The 13,160-nt window shown below is 37.5% G+C and overlaps 1 protein-coding gene across 2 annotated transcripts in view; it reads right to left on the reverse strand.

Annotated features, from left to right (window-relative positions):
• tep1 (telomerase associated protein 1) overlaps positions 1-12,834 on the reverse strand; it is a 65,392-nt gene extending 52,558 nt beyond the window's left edge. Inside the window, exons 1-11 of one of the 2 annotated variants that reach the window (XM_012970132.3) lie at positions 12,700-12,834; positions 10,030-10,844; positions 9,817-9,945; positions 8,415-8,549; positions 7,060-7,221; positions 6,195-6,359; positions 4,714-4,779; positions 4,507-4,625; positions 4,264-4,421; positions 1,646-1,755; positions 850-940 (exon numbers count right to left, since the gene is read on the reverse strand). In XM_012970132.3, the coding sequence (XP_012825586.2) occupies positions 850-940; positions 1,646-1,755; positions 4,264-4,421; positions 4,507-4,625; positions 4,714-4,779; positions 6,195-6,359; positions 7,060-7,221; positions 8,415-8,549; positions 9,817-9,945; positions 10,030-10,830 (1,936 nt within the window). In that variant the 5' untranslated portion in view covers positions 10,831-10,844; positions 12,700-12,834. The remainder of the gene's footprint in view (positions 1-849; positions 941-1,645; positions 1,756-4,263; positions 4,422-4,506; positions 4,626-4,713; positions 4,780-6,194; positions 6,360-7,059; positions 7,222-8,414; positions 8,550-9,816; positions 9,946-10,029; positions 10,845-12,699) is intronic. The other variant, XM_031891533.1, reaches the window with a different exon arrangement.
• Positions 12,835-13,160: the final 326 nt, after the last annotated feature.

Consider the following 13,160-nt stretch of genomic DNA (forward strand, 5'->3'; position numbering starts at 1 on the left):
AAGGGGAACCAGATCTTATTTAATTGTTTTTCTCCATTCGTTTATTTTCTCCATTCCCTTTCTGACGGTAAAAATTGTGAGTTCCAGGCCATTGAAATTGTTTGTTTGGCTGTACTGAAGTCATAAGTAATTAGTCTCTCTGAATATGAAGGTAAGCCTTCTATTGGTTTATTCAACAGGGCTTCAAATGGGTATATTTCAGGAGTAATGCCTGATGTGTTGTCTAGCATTGCATATACTCTACGCCTTGGGACGATGCCACCAAATACCTGTGCCTGATTCAGGACTACCTCTAAAGTAGTTGGCGCTGAAGGAAGGAACCTATTAAGTTATACATACAGGTACCTAGTATCATAATGTTAAATTGGAGGGGGTTCAACTTAATGGACTACTGTCTTTTTTCCAAGGAAAACTTAATGTAAATATGACTTTGTAGGATGTCTCTTAACTTGCTGAGCTGAGCTTATGTTTTTTTAGAGATTTACATAAAGTAGAATAGTTCTTCGTGAAGGAGTTTATATATAACTTAGTTATACAAGGTAACTTTTCAAAATAAGACTGTGCAGTTGTTAAAATGCACTGAACCACTGAAATGTTAGAGCTGCAAGTCCCGGCAGGCATTTTTGGTTATTCAGTAGCCTAGCTCCAGGTTTATGGGTGGATGTAGGTTTTGTGGCACCAGTCCAAAAGTCTTAGAAAGTGCAGATTCACTGGTTTGGTTTTTTGTTCTTACTTTTTTTTGGGGGGAAGGGGAACCCATTGGCATTTTATGTTGTACATTTTGGAGAAAAAAAGTGAAGTCATACTGAAGAAACCCTAACTAAGTACTAAAATACAAATACCACTGACCTGATACATGGCACTGATTTTCCAAATCTTGTATCACTTTGTAAGCAGAAAGAAACCGGAAGGGGAACATTCGGCTTTTTATTACAGCTCTCTATTACAATAACAAATAAAAAAGGTAAGTAACACATTACATATAGATAAAGCCACAAAAACAAAATCTGGTTTAAGATTACAGGACAGCATTGCAAGTATGCTATTGGTATTGTATGACAAAACAAAACACAAACACTAGGAGCTGTTGCACACTGCTCCCCTTTAAACCAACAGGAATTATATTAGTTATGACTAAAACCTGCAACACATCATAAAAAGGTTAACAAGAAATTTAGAAAACGGAGTAGAGAGGGCAACAAACATGTATGAGAAAAATAGAAAAAAAAAATTATATTACAAAAGAATTTCATTAATCAAAAGAAGTATACATTCAACAAATAATATGCAATTGGACCATAGGAAAAAAATGATGAACACTGCTTTACAGTATGAGAATGTATTTAGATTAAAAATATTAACCCGTTATAGAAATAATACACACAGAATATTCTAGTGCTGATGTATTTACAGTGGACAAACTTGTGCAGTAACCCACAGCAACCAAATAATATCTTTCATTATCATTCCTGCAGCTGGCTGATCACTGGTTTCTACAGTTCACTGCCTACATATAAATGTGCATGTTTCTTAATTCACATGCCCCTCACTGTAATAGTGTAACAATGTAATGTAGTGCAGTGCCTTCCATGAGTAGTTACTATCTTTAAGAAACAAAACATGGCTAACAGAGCTCCATTACTACCTCACTGGAAAGACGAGATGTCACTTGATTGTGATGTTGCCGACTGATGCCAGCTCGAATCATATTTCTCAGATTTCTTAATAATGCCATGAAGGGAACCTGGTCACTATCTGTGAGAAAGAGAAGAGAACAATAGATCTATAACGTTAGAAGTGCTTTCCTACAGCAATAAGTGGTGCTAAGAAAGCAATCTAAGGACATTGAAAAGTAAAGCTTTTCTATTAACAGAGGGCTACGATCAACTTTCCACAGTAAACCAAATGGTCTTCAAATAAGAGACCTATGTCCCTGATGGGCAAACGTAGCTCTACACACTCTAAAACATAATGCTGTGGGATTTATATATGTTACTTTATATTTAAATAATTTGTCTGCCAGTTAACTTGCAGATACAGTCACTACAGAAAAAAGTTTCCCTTGTAGGGTCTTCAACACTAAGGGCTCTGGCGCACAGAGGAGACAAATCTCCCTTTACGCGGGCGACTAATCTCCCCTAATTGCCATCCCACCGGCGAAAATGTAAATCACCGGTGGGATGGCATATGCGGTGCCGCGATTTTACTGAAATTGCGGAAGTTTCCTCTCAAGGCAACTTCCGCGATTTCGTTGAAATCGCGGCGCCGCGCATGTCATCCCATCGGTGATTTACATTTTCGCCAGTGGGATGGCAATTCGGGGAGATTTGTCACGGGCGACTAATCTCCCCATGTGCCAGAGCCTCCCCGAGTTACCTACCCCTGCCATCCCGCCGGCGACTTACATGTTCGCCGGTGGGATGGCAGGGGTAGGTAACTCGGGGAGATTAGTCGCCCGCGAACAGGGAGTTAATCGCGGGCGACTAATCTCCCCCGTGTGCCAGAGCCCTCATTGTGAAGGAAGATAAGAATCCATTGTTCAGGGTCTATGTTTTCAGAATGAGCAGGGTTTTTTGTTTGTTGCATTTCTTATTTAAGGCTCTGGCACATGGGGAGATTAGTCGCCCGCGTCTGCCATCCCGCCGGCGACTTACATGTTCGCCGGTGGGATGGCAGGGGTAGGCAACTCGGGGAGATTAGTCGCCCGCGAACAGGGAGTTAATCGCGGACGACTAATCTCCCCCGTGTGCCAGAGCCCTGACAGTACAATAATAGTAATGAGAACAATAAAGTTAAAGAAAAACTTCCTTGTCTTGTTAGGGCTCTGGCACATGGGGAGATTAGTCGCCAGCGACAAATCTTCCTTGTCACGGGCGACTAATCTCCCCGAACTACCATCCCACCGGTGAAAATGTAAGTCGTCGGTGGGATGGCACACGCTGTGCAGGCGATTTCAGCAAATTGGCGAAAATGCCTCGCGAGGCAACTTCGGCGATTTGCCGCAATTGCCTGCGCAGCGTGTGCCATCCCACCGGCGACTTCCCAGTGGGATGGTAGTTCGAAAGGAATGTAAGGAAGGAGAAGCTAACTGACAGGGACTTGAACTGACAGATCTAACAAGTTGATTTACCTGTCCTTCTCTGAAGTGTATGGGACTAAAAAGACTACAGCTTGGAGGCTCAAATCCTCACCAAACCTAAAAATGTGTTTTGACACAGTTTTTAAGGTTGGCAAAGTGTGGCTATGGGAAAATCACCGTATATCCCTTAGGCAAATAAGCATGCATACAGAAGGTATTAAACTTAAACAGTTCCTATTCCTAAAGAAGGCATCAGACTTTGACAGTTTCTCCCTACTCTTGGCATTTTCACACGGTGACTGCAGCAGGACTCTAGGCAAAGCCCATAAATATAATAATACGCATATGTGTTAATTCTGAGAGCAGCAAAATCCACAGAGGAGTTTGATGATTATTGGTATAAAATAAATACAATTACAGCACAATTTAAGGAAAGGTAAATGTAAAACAAACAAGACAGGGCCTGTGGCCTGCAATACTGTATAAGATGTATACCACGTAATTTAGTATATTAGCTCACAACCCAGTTGAAAAGTATTAACTTTTGTGGTTTTTAGTATCCCAAAAATCCAACACCAAAGAGTCCAAATCAGCTCCCTCCCTTAGACTTAAATGCATCCCTCAGGTTACTATCAGCTGATATGACATGGATTATTAGTGCATCACTGGGTTACATTTGTCCCTAGGTCAGTGCTTTTTTTGCTCCTAAAACGAGCACCAGCAAAGGAAAAAAAATGTAGAGACTAGATTCACTGAGGGGTGCTTTCCCCACTGGTAATATTTTTCTAGATCTACCTTTTGGTGTGCAAAATGGGGCATCCATAACAAAAGGTGGATAAAATATTTTACACTAACTCCATAAGTGCCTTCAAAGTGAAAATATATTGAAATAAAATAATTTACTCCACAAAATGTGTAAACATTGGTGTACAATACTTGATATATTTATAAAAAATTATAGATGACATTATGTGTAAATGAATGCCATGTGTAACAATGGGGCATTACAAAGAGCTTAATGATGTACTAGTAAAATGGGATGAATTTAGCAAAGAATTTGTGACATAAGAAATGCTGTGTAAAAAGTGCAATACAACCATAATCTTTACAAAGCTTTTTCATGCTTACATTTCTTTTTAAGACTTTTACACTCTAGTATATATTTGCATAAAATCATTACACACCCAGCAGCTTCTCCCATACAAGGCCTGTGTTCCCCTTTAGGCTCAGTTCTCTGTCCCAAGTCTGCGGCTGTTTCAGCTTCATCTTCTGGCCAGAAAGATCAGATTGCCAGGGACCCTCGAGGCCACTTTTAGAGAATGAGTAAAGGTCCTTGGGATATCTGCAAATTTAAGAGGAACCCTGGAAAGTAATGGGAAAACAAACAATATGCAATATAACAAAAAAAAGAATAAAAAGATTATTACTTGCATCCAAGAATGCCCATGACGTGGTGAGTAGGTTTTGAGATGTGCAATCTTTGGATCAGACTCTTCATAGAAAATCTATCCTTTGTCTTCATTTTCGGCGTAGGGGGAGTAGAAAACTAGATCATATGGCAAAAAATATAGTGAAAAAGCATACAGTTGCAAGTAAACCTAAGAGAAATGCGTTGATTTTATAGTGGAACTTACCTTTTTTTGGAGAAGTTTCAGTCCTTTGTCCACTGATCGTAAATTCCTACCAATTTTCATAGTACTCTGTAAAGGATATTTAAGAATTAAATTATTGAAGAAGGAGCAGGAAACAAGTATTCTTTCTACATCTATGACCGTGAATAGAGAAGAAACAGAAAATATAATTTCTATGGGCAAAGGTCAATGAAATCATTACACACAATTTCCTTACAAACTTCATTTTCAAATGTCATATATATTCTTTATACGAAAACATAGCATATCAATAAATATTACTGTTTTACATATTTAACCGTGAACCACCATTTTGTAATTTTCTGGGTGCTCCCTCACAAAACACCTAGGCTCTAATTAGAAGAGGAAGAAGTTTGGGTACAAGTCTATACTGTCCGTTGGCTGTTATAAATTAGCATGAGTGTATGTCATATGCGTCTCAGCTCAGTCAGAGGGATGTGATGGATTACAGTATTTAAGATGGAAATATTTAAGTTTAAAATAATCCATTGTCATATTAGAAAATATATTCTCAATACAAAGGTTTTATTTTCTGCAAAATTTTTTTTTTTTTATTATTCTTGTTTTGTTGCAATGTTGAATGGTATAGTTTCACTTTAAAATATTTCCCCCCAATTATATAAAAAAGACATAACAGATTTCACAGGCTGAAAGGAAACCAAGATAGTATACTTGTGCTAGACCAACTCCCCACCCACCTTAGGCTAACAGTGCAATGCAACCCCCTCCCATACCTTGTTCCATTGTAAAGTTGAAGATTCTGAGACTAAATCCTTCTGCTTTCCATGGAATCTGTGCCCCCCCCACCCCCCAATACGGAAAATAGACATCACAGAATCCATCACTTCACAAAGATTACCACCTGATTTCTACAACAAGAAGCATTTTTGCATTCTAACCAAACAGTGTTTTTTCTTTTCCATGTAAATTCAGGCAGTAGTTTATGTTAAGTTTATTCTTCCCAAAACTGTGAGCCTACCCTATACAAACTAGAAAACTATGTTATGATATTGGGACATTGTTTTGTCTTCTTGGTAAAAACATACCCAGTGTGAAAACAGGGATGTCTTTATCAAAGAATACAATTATTGATGTAATCATTAAAAAGTAAAGTGGTAACTATTTTTCTGTAAATGGGGCAAGAAGAATTACACTGCTTAATAAAACAAAGGTCCTCCTATTGCCATATTCTAGGCAATCCATAAATTACTGCTAGGGCAAGCTATTAGACATTTCTGTATTTACAAGAAATGATAAGAAGCGTTATGCTGTGGGTTAAATTATAATGAGCATCAACCTTAGCCAATCCCCACTTTTAGATGTTTTAACAGTTGTGGGGATGAAAGCTTGTACATGATCAAGAACATAAACAAGAATAAGCAAGATGTATTACTTTTCAATTACCAAAGGAAAAATATGAAAAAATAAAAAATTTAAAAAACGAGAAAGCTTAAGTAACTCACTTGACAATTTAGTACTTTTGGCTTTCTGATTGAATGTTTGCCACGCTGCCTTCTCGTGTTGTACTTTGCCAGCTGATATTCTGTAAATTTTTGGAATTTTACAGTAAGCACCCTCCGAAGGCAAGAGGGCAATGGAGCAAGCTTCTCACCCTGTCCTGCAAGACTCTGCAAAAAGAATTAGATGCTTCACAAAATAAATACATCTTATTAGAGTATTGAGAAGGAATCTAAAAGACAATTTTTAATGCTGAAAAGCTGTAGGGTGATTATAATAAAACAACCTGATCATTAGCCTTTCTACTTTCTACGACTCATACCCCCTCCCCATGCCCTGAAATTTCAGGCTCTGCGGTATGGCCTTGATCTGGGCTTTTACCCAACTAACCTAGCAAATGCTACAATAAGTTCTCCTGCTGGAGTCAACAAAGGATGACAGCAAACTGTCTATAAAGGATTCATCCAGGCCATGGTATATCTAGTGAAAAAACGAATGAAAACTAGAGCAACTGGATTTGCAGAGTTATCATTGAAGATGTTTACTCAGTAAGTTTAGTTGCTCTAGATTTACTTCTACTAGAGTATTCTACACATTACTCTAAAGAGCACAAAATAAAATGAAAGAATATAAAGCCCTTAAAGACTAGGGTAACTCATAAGTAATGCCTTATACATTGAAAAATGCCAATATACACCCAAGCAATGCTCCCTCTAAGCTGTGCACTTGTGTACACAAATTCTGAGGATGGCACACACTAAAAATTTTCATGCACAAAAAGAATTTTTTCATTTATTTTGATGCATTTACATTTCTGTTGACAGTATTTAACAAAAGGTAGAAGGGCAAGTATTATCTTCTAGCGCATACCTGATACAATCGCGGTATCTCCATCCAGTCAGCTGGAAGCTGGACTGAAGCACAAAAATACCTTCGCAAATGTGGGCGGCAGGCAGGCAGGAATGCAGAGACAGCAAGCATGAAGTTGGCTGTACTGCGGATATTTAGCTCCTGTCGAGTGTATAGAGCAACCTAAAAAGTTTTGTGTTATATATACAAGTCAGTAATTGCTTTGACAATACATGACAACTTTGTAATGTAATTTCATATGTAGACCTTCATTTGCAAAAAGCAAATATTCATAGATGTAAGTCTAAACACCTCTTACCACCACTACACTTTATTTTAGATTGTATATTAAACAATTTTCTGCATATTCACCTGTACTACATTGTACATGAGGTTGAAAGCTAAAACCCAACATAAGGGTACTGGCAGATGAGATTTGTTTCCCACAGTAAATCCACACTATAGCAGTCAACAAATCTCCCGAAAATACCTTTCCCTTTGCCTAGCCACATATTGTGCAGATAAAACATATTACTGGTGGCTAACTGGATTAACTGCAGGAAAACCCAGAACAAGTCAAATTTCTGTGATTAAGCCAATTCATCATTTAGTACTTGCAGTGACCTAAAGGTTAGGCAAGGGGGTGGCATTTTTAAGAGATTTCTGTCCGTAGTAGCATAGACTTACCATGGCCAACAAAATCGTATCTTCCAATACCCTAATATGGAAAGGGAAACATAAAAACTCTTATTAAAATAAATGAATAACTAAATACATAATTTTCATGGCCACCAGGACACTGGAGAAAAAGTTGGAGCTGAATTGCCCTAAATGTTGGGGTTTATAAAGTGGCACAAAACCAGTGACCAGAATGATTTAGTTTTTTCTGTGATCAATAAAGCCAAGAGAGCATCTGCCAGCTAAGACAGCAGACCCAGTAATGCCCCACCCACTGCATTTATCTACAGCACAAAGACTGGACAGGGGTGACAGCCAAATTCACTAATGTAGACAACTCAGTTGCATTCTTCTTACCAACAAAGATGCCTTTTCAGTTTCTAGTTACTGTGGGTATTTGCTGCCTCTAGTGAAGCGCCACCTGAGGCAACTTTCTTAACTTGGCCTCATAGCAGAAAAGGCACTGCTCATACTCTTCATGGCCACAGCCTGTTTTCTCTAAATATCCCAGATATCAGTTCCAAAAATGCAACAAAGGGAGAATTTAGCACCCAACCAACTAAAGGACCAGTGAAAAAGATCTCAAATTTGTTTGGGGGTAGCAGCATAGAGTGTGCCTAATCCTGTAAGGCATAAATCCATTATGATACATGTTTTTATGTTATTTGCACTTTTTTTTATTAATTTACTTAACTTGCCTTTAGAATAAACTCTGGATCCAGGTTAGACAGCTCCTCACAAAGTGCTAGAAGCTTTACCCGGGTCTCATCACAGCTATCAGAAAACTTGGGCCCACGTACTAGTGAGCAGCAGACAGCAGAGACCAGCTCCATCTGTAAGATATGTAAACATACATACATACAAAGAAGCAGTCACAGGGTTTGATAAAATTTCCAGAGTACTTTCTCTAACTTTGAACTGAATAATTATTACATTTGCCTAAGTTATAAATTAACAGGGGAAAAAAAGGATTTAATGAATATTAAATGTGGATTTAATGAACATTAATAATAAATTAATTTGTGTGTAAGCAAGAGACAAGTAATCTCAAAGACACAAACACCAGGGCATTTTGTATTATGGCTATACATGCAGCACTTAATTTACACAAAGTTATATATTATATATAATATGTAAGTGTGTGTAAATATGTCTAATATACATGCATATAAATACATAGTCCAATAAGTGGTGCACTATAAAAAGTCTATACACCCCAGAAAAATGGCAGGTTTTTGTATAATAAATAAAAAGAAACAGAGATATTTAGCAATAAAGGTGTGACAGAATTTATCTCTTTTGGGTGACCTGAAGAGAGCTGGGCACAGGAGATACCCTCGCAATTTGACAGATCTGGAAGATTTTTTGCAAGGAGGGTGCCAAACTGATAAACTCTTACCCAAAAAGACTGCTGTAATAAAATCAAAAGGTGCTTCAGCCAAGTATTAGTTTAGAGTGTGTGCACAAACGCAAGATTTTTGTATGGTTTCTTTTTTTTTCCCTTTTCGACTGATACAAAAACTTGCCATTTTGCAGGGATGCGTAGACTTTTTATATCCAGTCTATTAGGCCAGATTCCTCAATAAGGAACGCACAGTATGTATCTATATATTAGTGCATCATGGAAGAATATAAGCAATCCACAATTTGTTTTACATTTTCTAACAAATCCAGTGCCATGGTGGTAGTCTGATATGGTCTAGTATTGGAATTGCTGGAAAGCTCTTTAATAAATATGCAATACCACCTGGCAAAACAAAGTATACATGTATGCCTAAATGTTGTCATATATGTGTTTATAATATGCAGTATGTATGTGTGTGTTGTGAACTTGAACGTGTTAAAAATGTATTGATGATCCAATAATTTAGGGAATATTTATTGCTTGTCGAAGGTTGGATTATAAAATGTCAGAATATGCAAGCGAGTTCCAAATTTTTCATCTCATTCATGGGGAAAAAATCCCCCCATATTGCATATAACATGTATTCCATTAAATCATGAAATCAGTTTTAGAGAAACACTGCCTGCATAACTGTTCCATAGTTGCATACAGCTTGTCACTGGCACTTGTGATGTGTGTGTCTAAATAAAATTCACCTTTTTCTGGTGAATAAGTGACTGTTGGCTGCTCTTAATGGTAGAATTTTCTCTTCCAGTCAACTCCTCATTCTCTTTAGGTCTAATTATAGGTGGCAATGTTTTAGGCAGACAGTTGTCCAAGGTTTCCTAAAAGATAAAAAATAAATATTAATACCATATATTGATATGAAATAATCACATTATTATTGTAAAAGCCAAATAGGTAAGTACCTCTAAATATGATGATGACAAACCACCATTTATAGAGTCTGTTTCATATGAGTTTACTCTTTTCTGAGTAGTCACATCATCTTGAAATACAGGAAGACCTTGATTTTCTTGGTTATTCCCCAAGTTGGATGTCGAATATAAACGCACCCCAGAATGTTCCATTTGCTGTAGACACAAACTGTTACCATCATCACAACTTGTTTGTGTACTGTTTAAAGTTGTAAGGGTTACATTGGGATTTAAGGCAGGGTTAGAGATTGAAGCTATATTAGAGGTTCCAAGATTAGAGTTTATGGAGAATTGCAGTTTCTCATTGGTATCAGAAGAAGACAGACTGGTGTGAGCGCATACTGGATGGTTAGTGTGCAAAGAAAAATTTGAGGTCACAGCAGGACGAGAATTATCAGTTGAAACACATGGTTCAGAGGAAAGTGTAGAATAGGACAGTATAGAGGTGAAGGGAGTGCAGGATGTAGGAAATTGTTCAGCGTTCAAAATGCGATTAGAGGTAAGTGCAAGTTTAGATGTTAACACAGGAGAAGTCAGCTTTAGGTCAGAAGACAACAAGGAGTTAGCTGTCCTATCACTCATAGAGGACTCTTTCTCCCAGGAAGGCCTAAGTAATAAATGATCCGATCTTTGGAAACTCATGTGACAAGCAGAATTACTCAAGTAATCTGAACCAGGCAAGGTCAGAGCAAGTCTCCTGCGAGGCTGCGACAACTCCCGCCCTTTACGCAGAAGTGTATTTTCTAATAAAAGCCCAGAAGGACCAGAGACATTCTTTTCTGGAGAAGGCATCTTTGAGTCTCAATCTAGAAAACAAAAATCAGAAGGTTCAGCGCATTAATGACACAAAACATAATGCATCAGAAAAAATACAAACATAACCATGCTTTGTAATGGAGACCAGGATTTACAACAGAACCTATTTCTTCCACAGACAGCAGTAACTTTCCAATAAACATCCATTGATATGCTTTTAAAGTTATGAGTAAATGTATTGAAAACATCTATTTGTCTCTTGCTAACTTCTGCACTACTGTTTTTGGCTTAAGCAATGTAGCAGAAGCCAGCTGTTTAAAGCTAATGCCAAAGGAGGAGATTAGTCACCTACAATAAATCCCCTCTAACACAGGCGACTAATCTCCTGAAAATGTTTTCACACCAGCAATAATGTAAATCGCCAATGAAAAACCATACGCGTCCCTTTGGCCTTGCAAAGTAGCCCGTACAAAGGGATAGACAAATACGGCTTTCAACTGTAATAACATCAACAAATGTTTCTGAAAACATTTGATTTAATGTATACCTCTCTGCAGCAAGAAGCAAGGCTTAAACTATAAAATGCTACAAACAGGCTAGAGTTTAAAAGAAGTCATGTTCTGCAACAGAGGATTCAGTTAAACACTAAGCAGAGAGCAAGCCTTACAAAGAGCCCTGCAGTCAACATAGCAAGGCAGAAAGCAGGGTTTAATGGCTTAGCCAATGACTTCTGTAACAATTCTATCAGAGCCTATCTATCTGCAAGCACCTGAGAATATTTAGCAAGTAATTTTCTTTGAAATATGATTTCATAATAATTTCCTGTATGATTAATAAATAAGGTTGCAAAGGTTTTTATGTCTTAAACTTTTTCTAATGTGTTGCAAGAATCTGGGTGGTGGACTTTGAACATCTGATATTATAATGCCAAAAGGCTGTATGAGTTATGATTTGTCCAATTAAATTACAGGAGAGTGAAGACTGAGCATTTTATACAGGTCATGGAAAAGATTACTTCTAATGTCTTCATATTTTACAACATTGATATATACATGTGCACATTTAAATATACTTTTTGATTTGCACAGAAATCCCAGTGTTGCTGGTTTTTTTTGGATCTATTCTTGGGTGCAATTCCTCACCCAAAGTCTGTTTCTCCCTTCCTCTGTGTATTAGTGTATTGCACTATTGCAGTGCCTGTGAAAGATCAGCACAAAGCATAGTTTAACTTTTTTCAGTACTAAAACATATTCTGATCTCTACTGCCATGTTTAGGATACTTGGTACCATATGTAATAAAAGGCTTAAAGTTTTCCTAGGTGCAGTAACCCTTAGCAACAGGTGACCAGAAAATTCTACCTGCTGATTGGCTGCTTTGGGTGATTAGACATGTAGCAAACTTTGCACCTTTTATTAGATAAAGCATTTACTTCCTGGATTTAGCACATTATGTTATGCAAGCATTATAATTAAAAATAGTTTTATACACACACACCTTTTTATATGTATATAATGTATCCAACTGTGGCTATAGGCAATCTCATTGTAGGCATATACTGTATGATGCAAACTATAGTAAGTAGTTAGTGTGAGTAATGCAAGCTGAGTAATGAGCAGCAGCAGTAATGGACATCTCTACTGCATGACAAATGTAATATGCAGAAAAATGAAGTATACAGCGCTCCTAACAGATCCGTCAAAAAATTCATACATAAATAAAAGCTATTTTCACAGTTTTCGTGTCATTTATGATTGAAAAATATACAAAAGTAGCACGTTTTCACTTCCGGATGACTCAAAGTTCAGTGGGTGTATAGAACTAATTTCTGTATCTCCACTTGTACTCCCTCCAAAAAAACAGAACTCATAGCTTCTTAATTAGACCCCCGCATTCAAGCAACTTACTTTCAGTAAGTAGTGTCCCGCTTTGTATGAGTTACTAGATGTGGCACTCTCCCTCAGTCACTGTTTGACACGCACACTGCTCAGCCCTACCTTGCTTCCCTTCCGTACTCAATGATCATGTGACTTTCTTACTGGTGCCTGCAGGGTCCTAATGCTCACTGCTAGTCAGTTCACTCACAGCGTTCCAGAACAAACACTTCAAATACAAGCACTCCAAATAGCACAAGAACCGAAATATACCGATGAGAATTTGAATTTATATTACACAAACTTATATATCTAAACTTACATGTAAAATCCTGAAAACCAAACGTTTGGTGTATACAATATATACTATGCCTTAGAGCCTTCCTCTGTTCTTTTAGCCCTCTCTGCTGGTATTTATAGTTATTGGACGCTAGAATATTATCAAATTGTCTAGATTAAATGAATAAATACAAAAATAGATAAAGAAAATCAGG

This window comes from Xenopus tropicalis, chromosome 1 (assembly GCF_000004195.4).
Source record: "Xenopus tropicalis strain Nigerian chromosome 1, UCB_Xtro_10.0, whole genome shotgun sequence".
Classification (NCBI taxonomy): Eukaryota; Metazoa; Chordata; class Amphibia; order Anura; family Pipidae; genus Xenopus; species Xenopus tropicalis.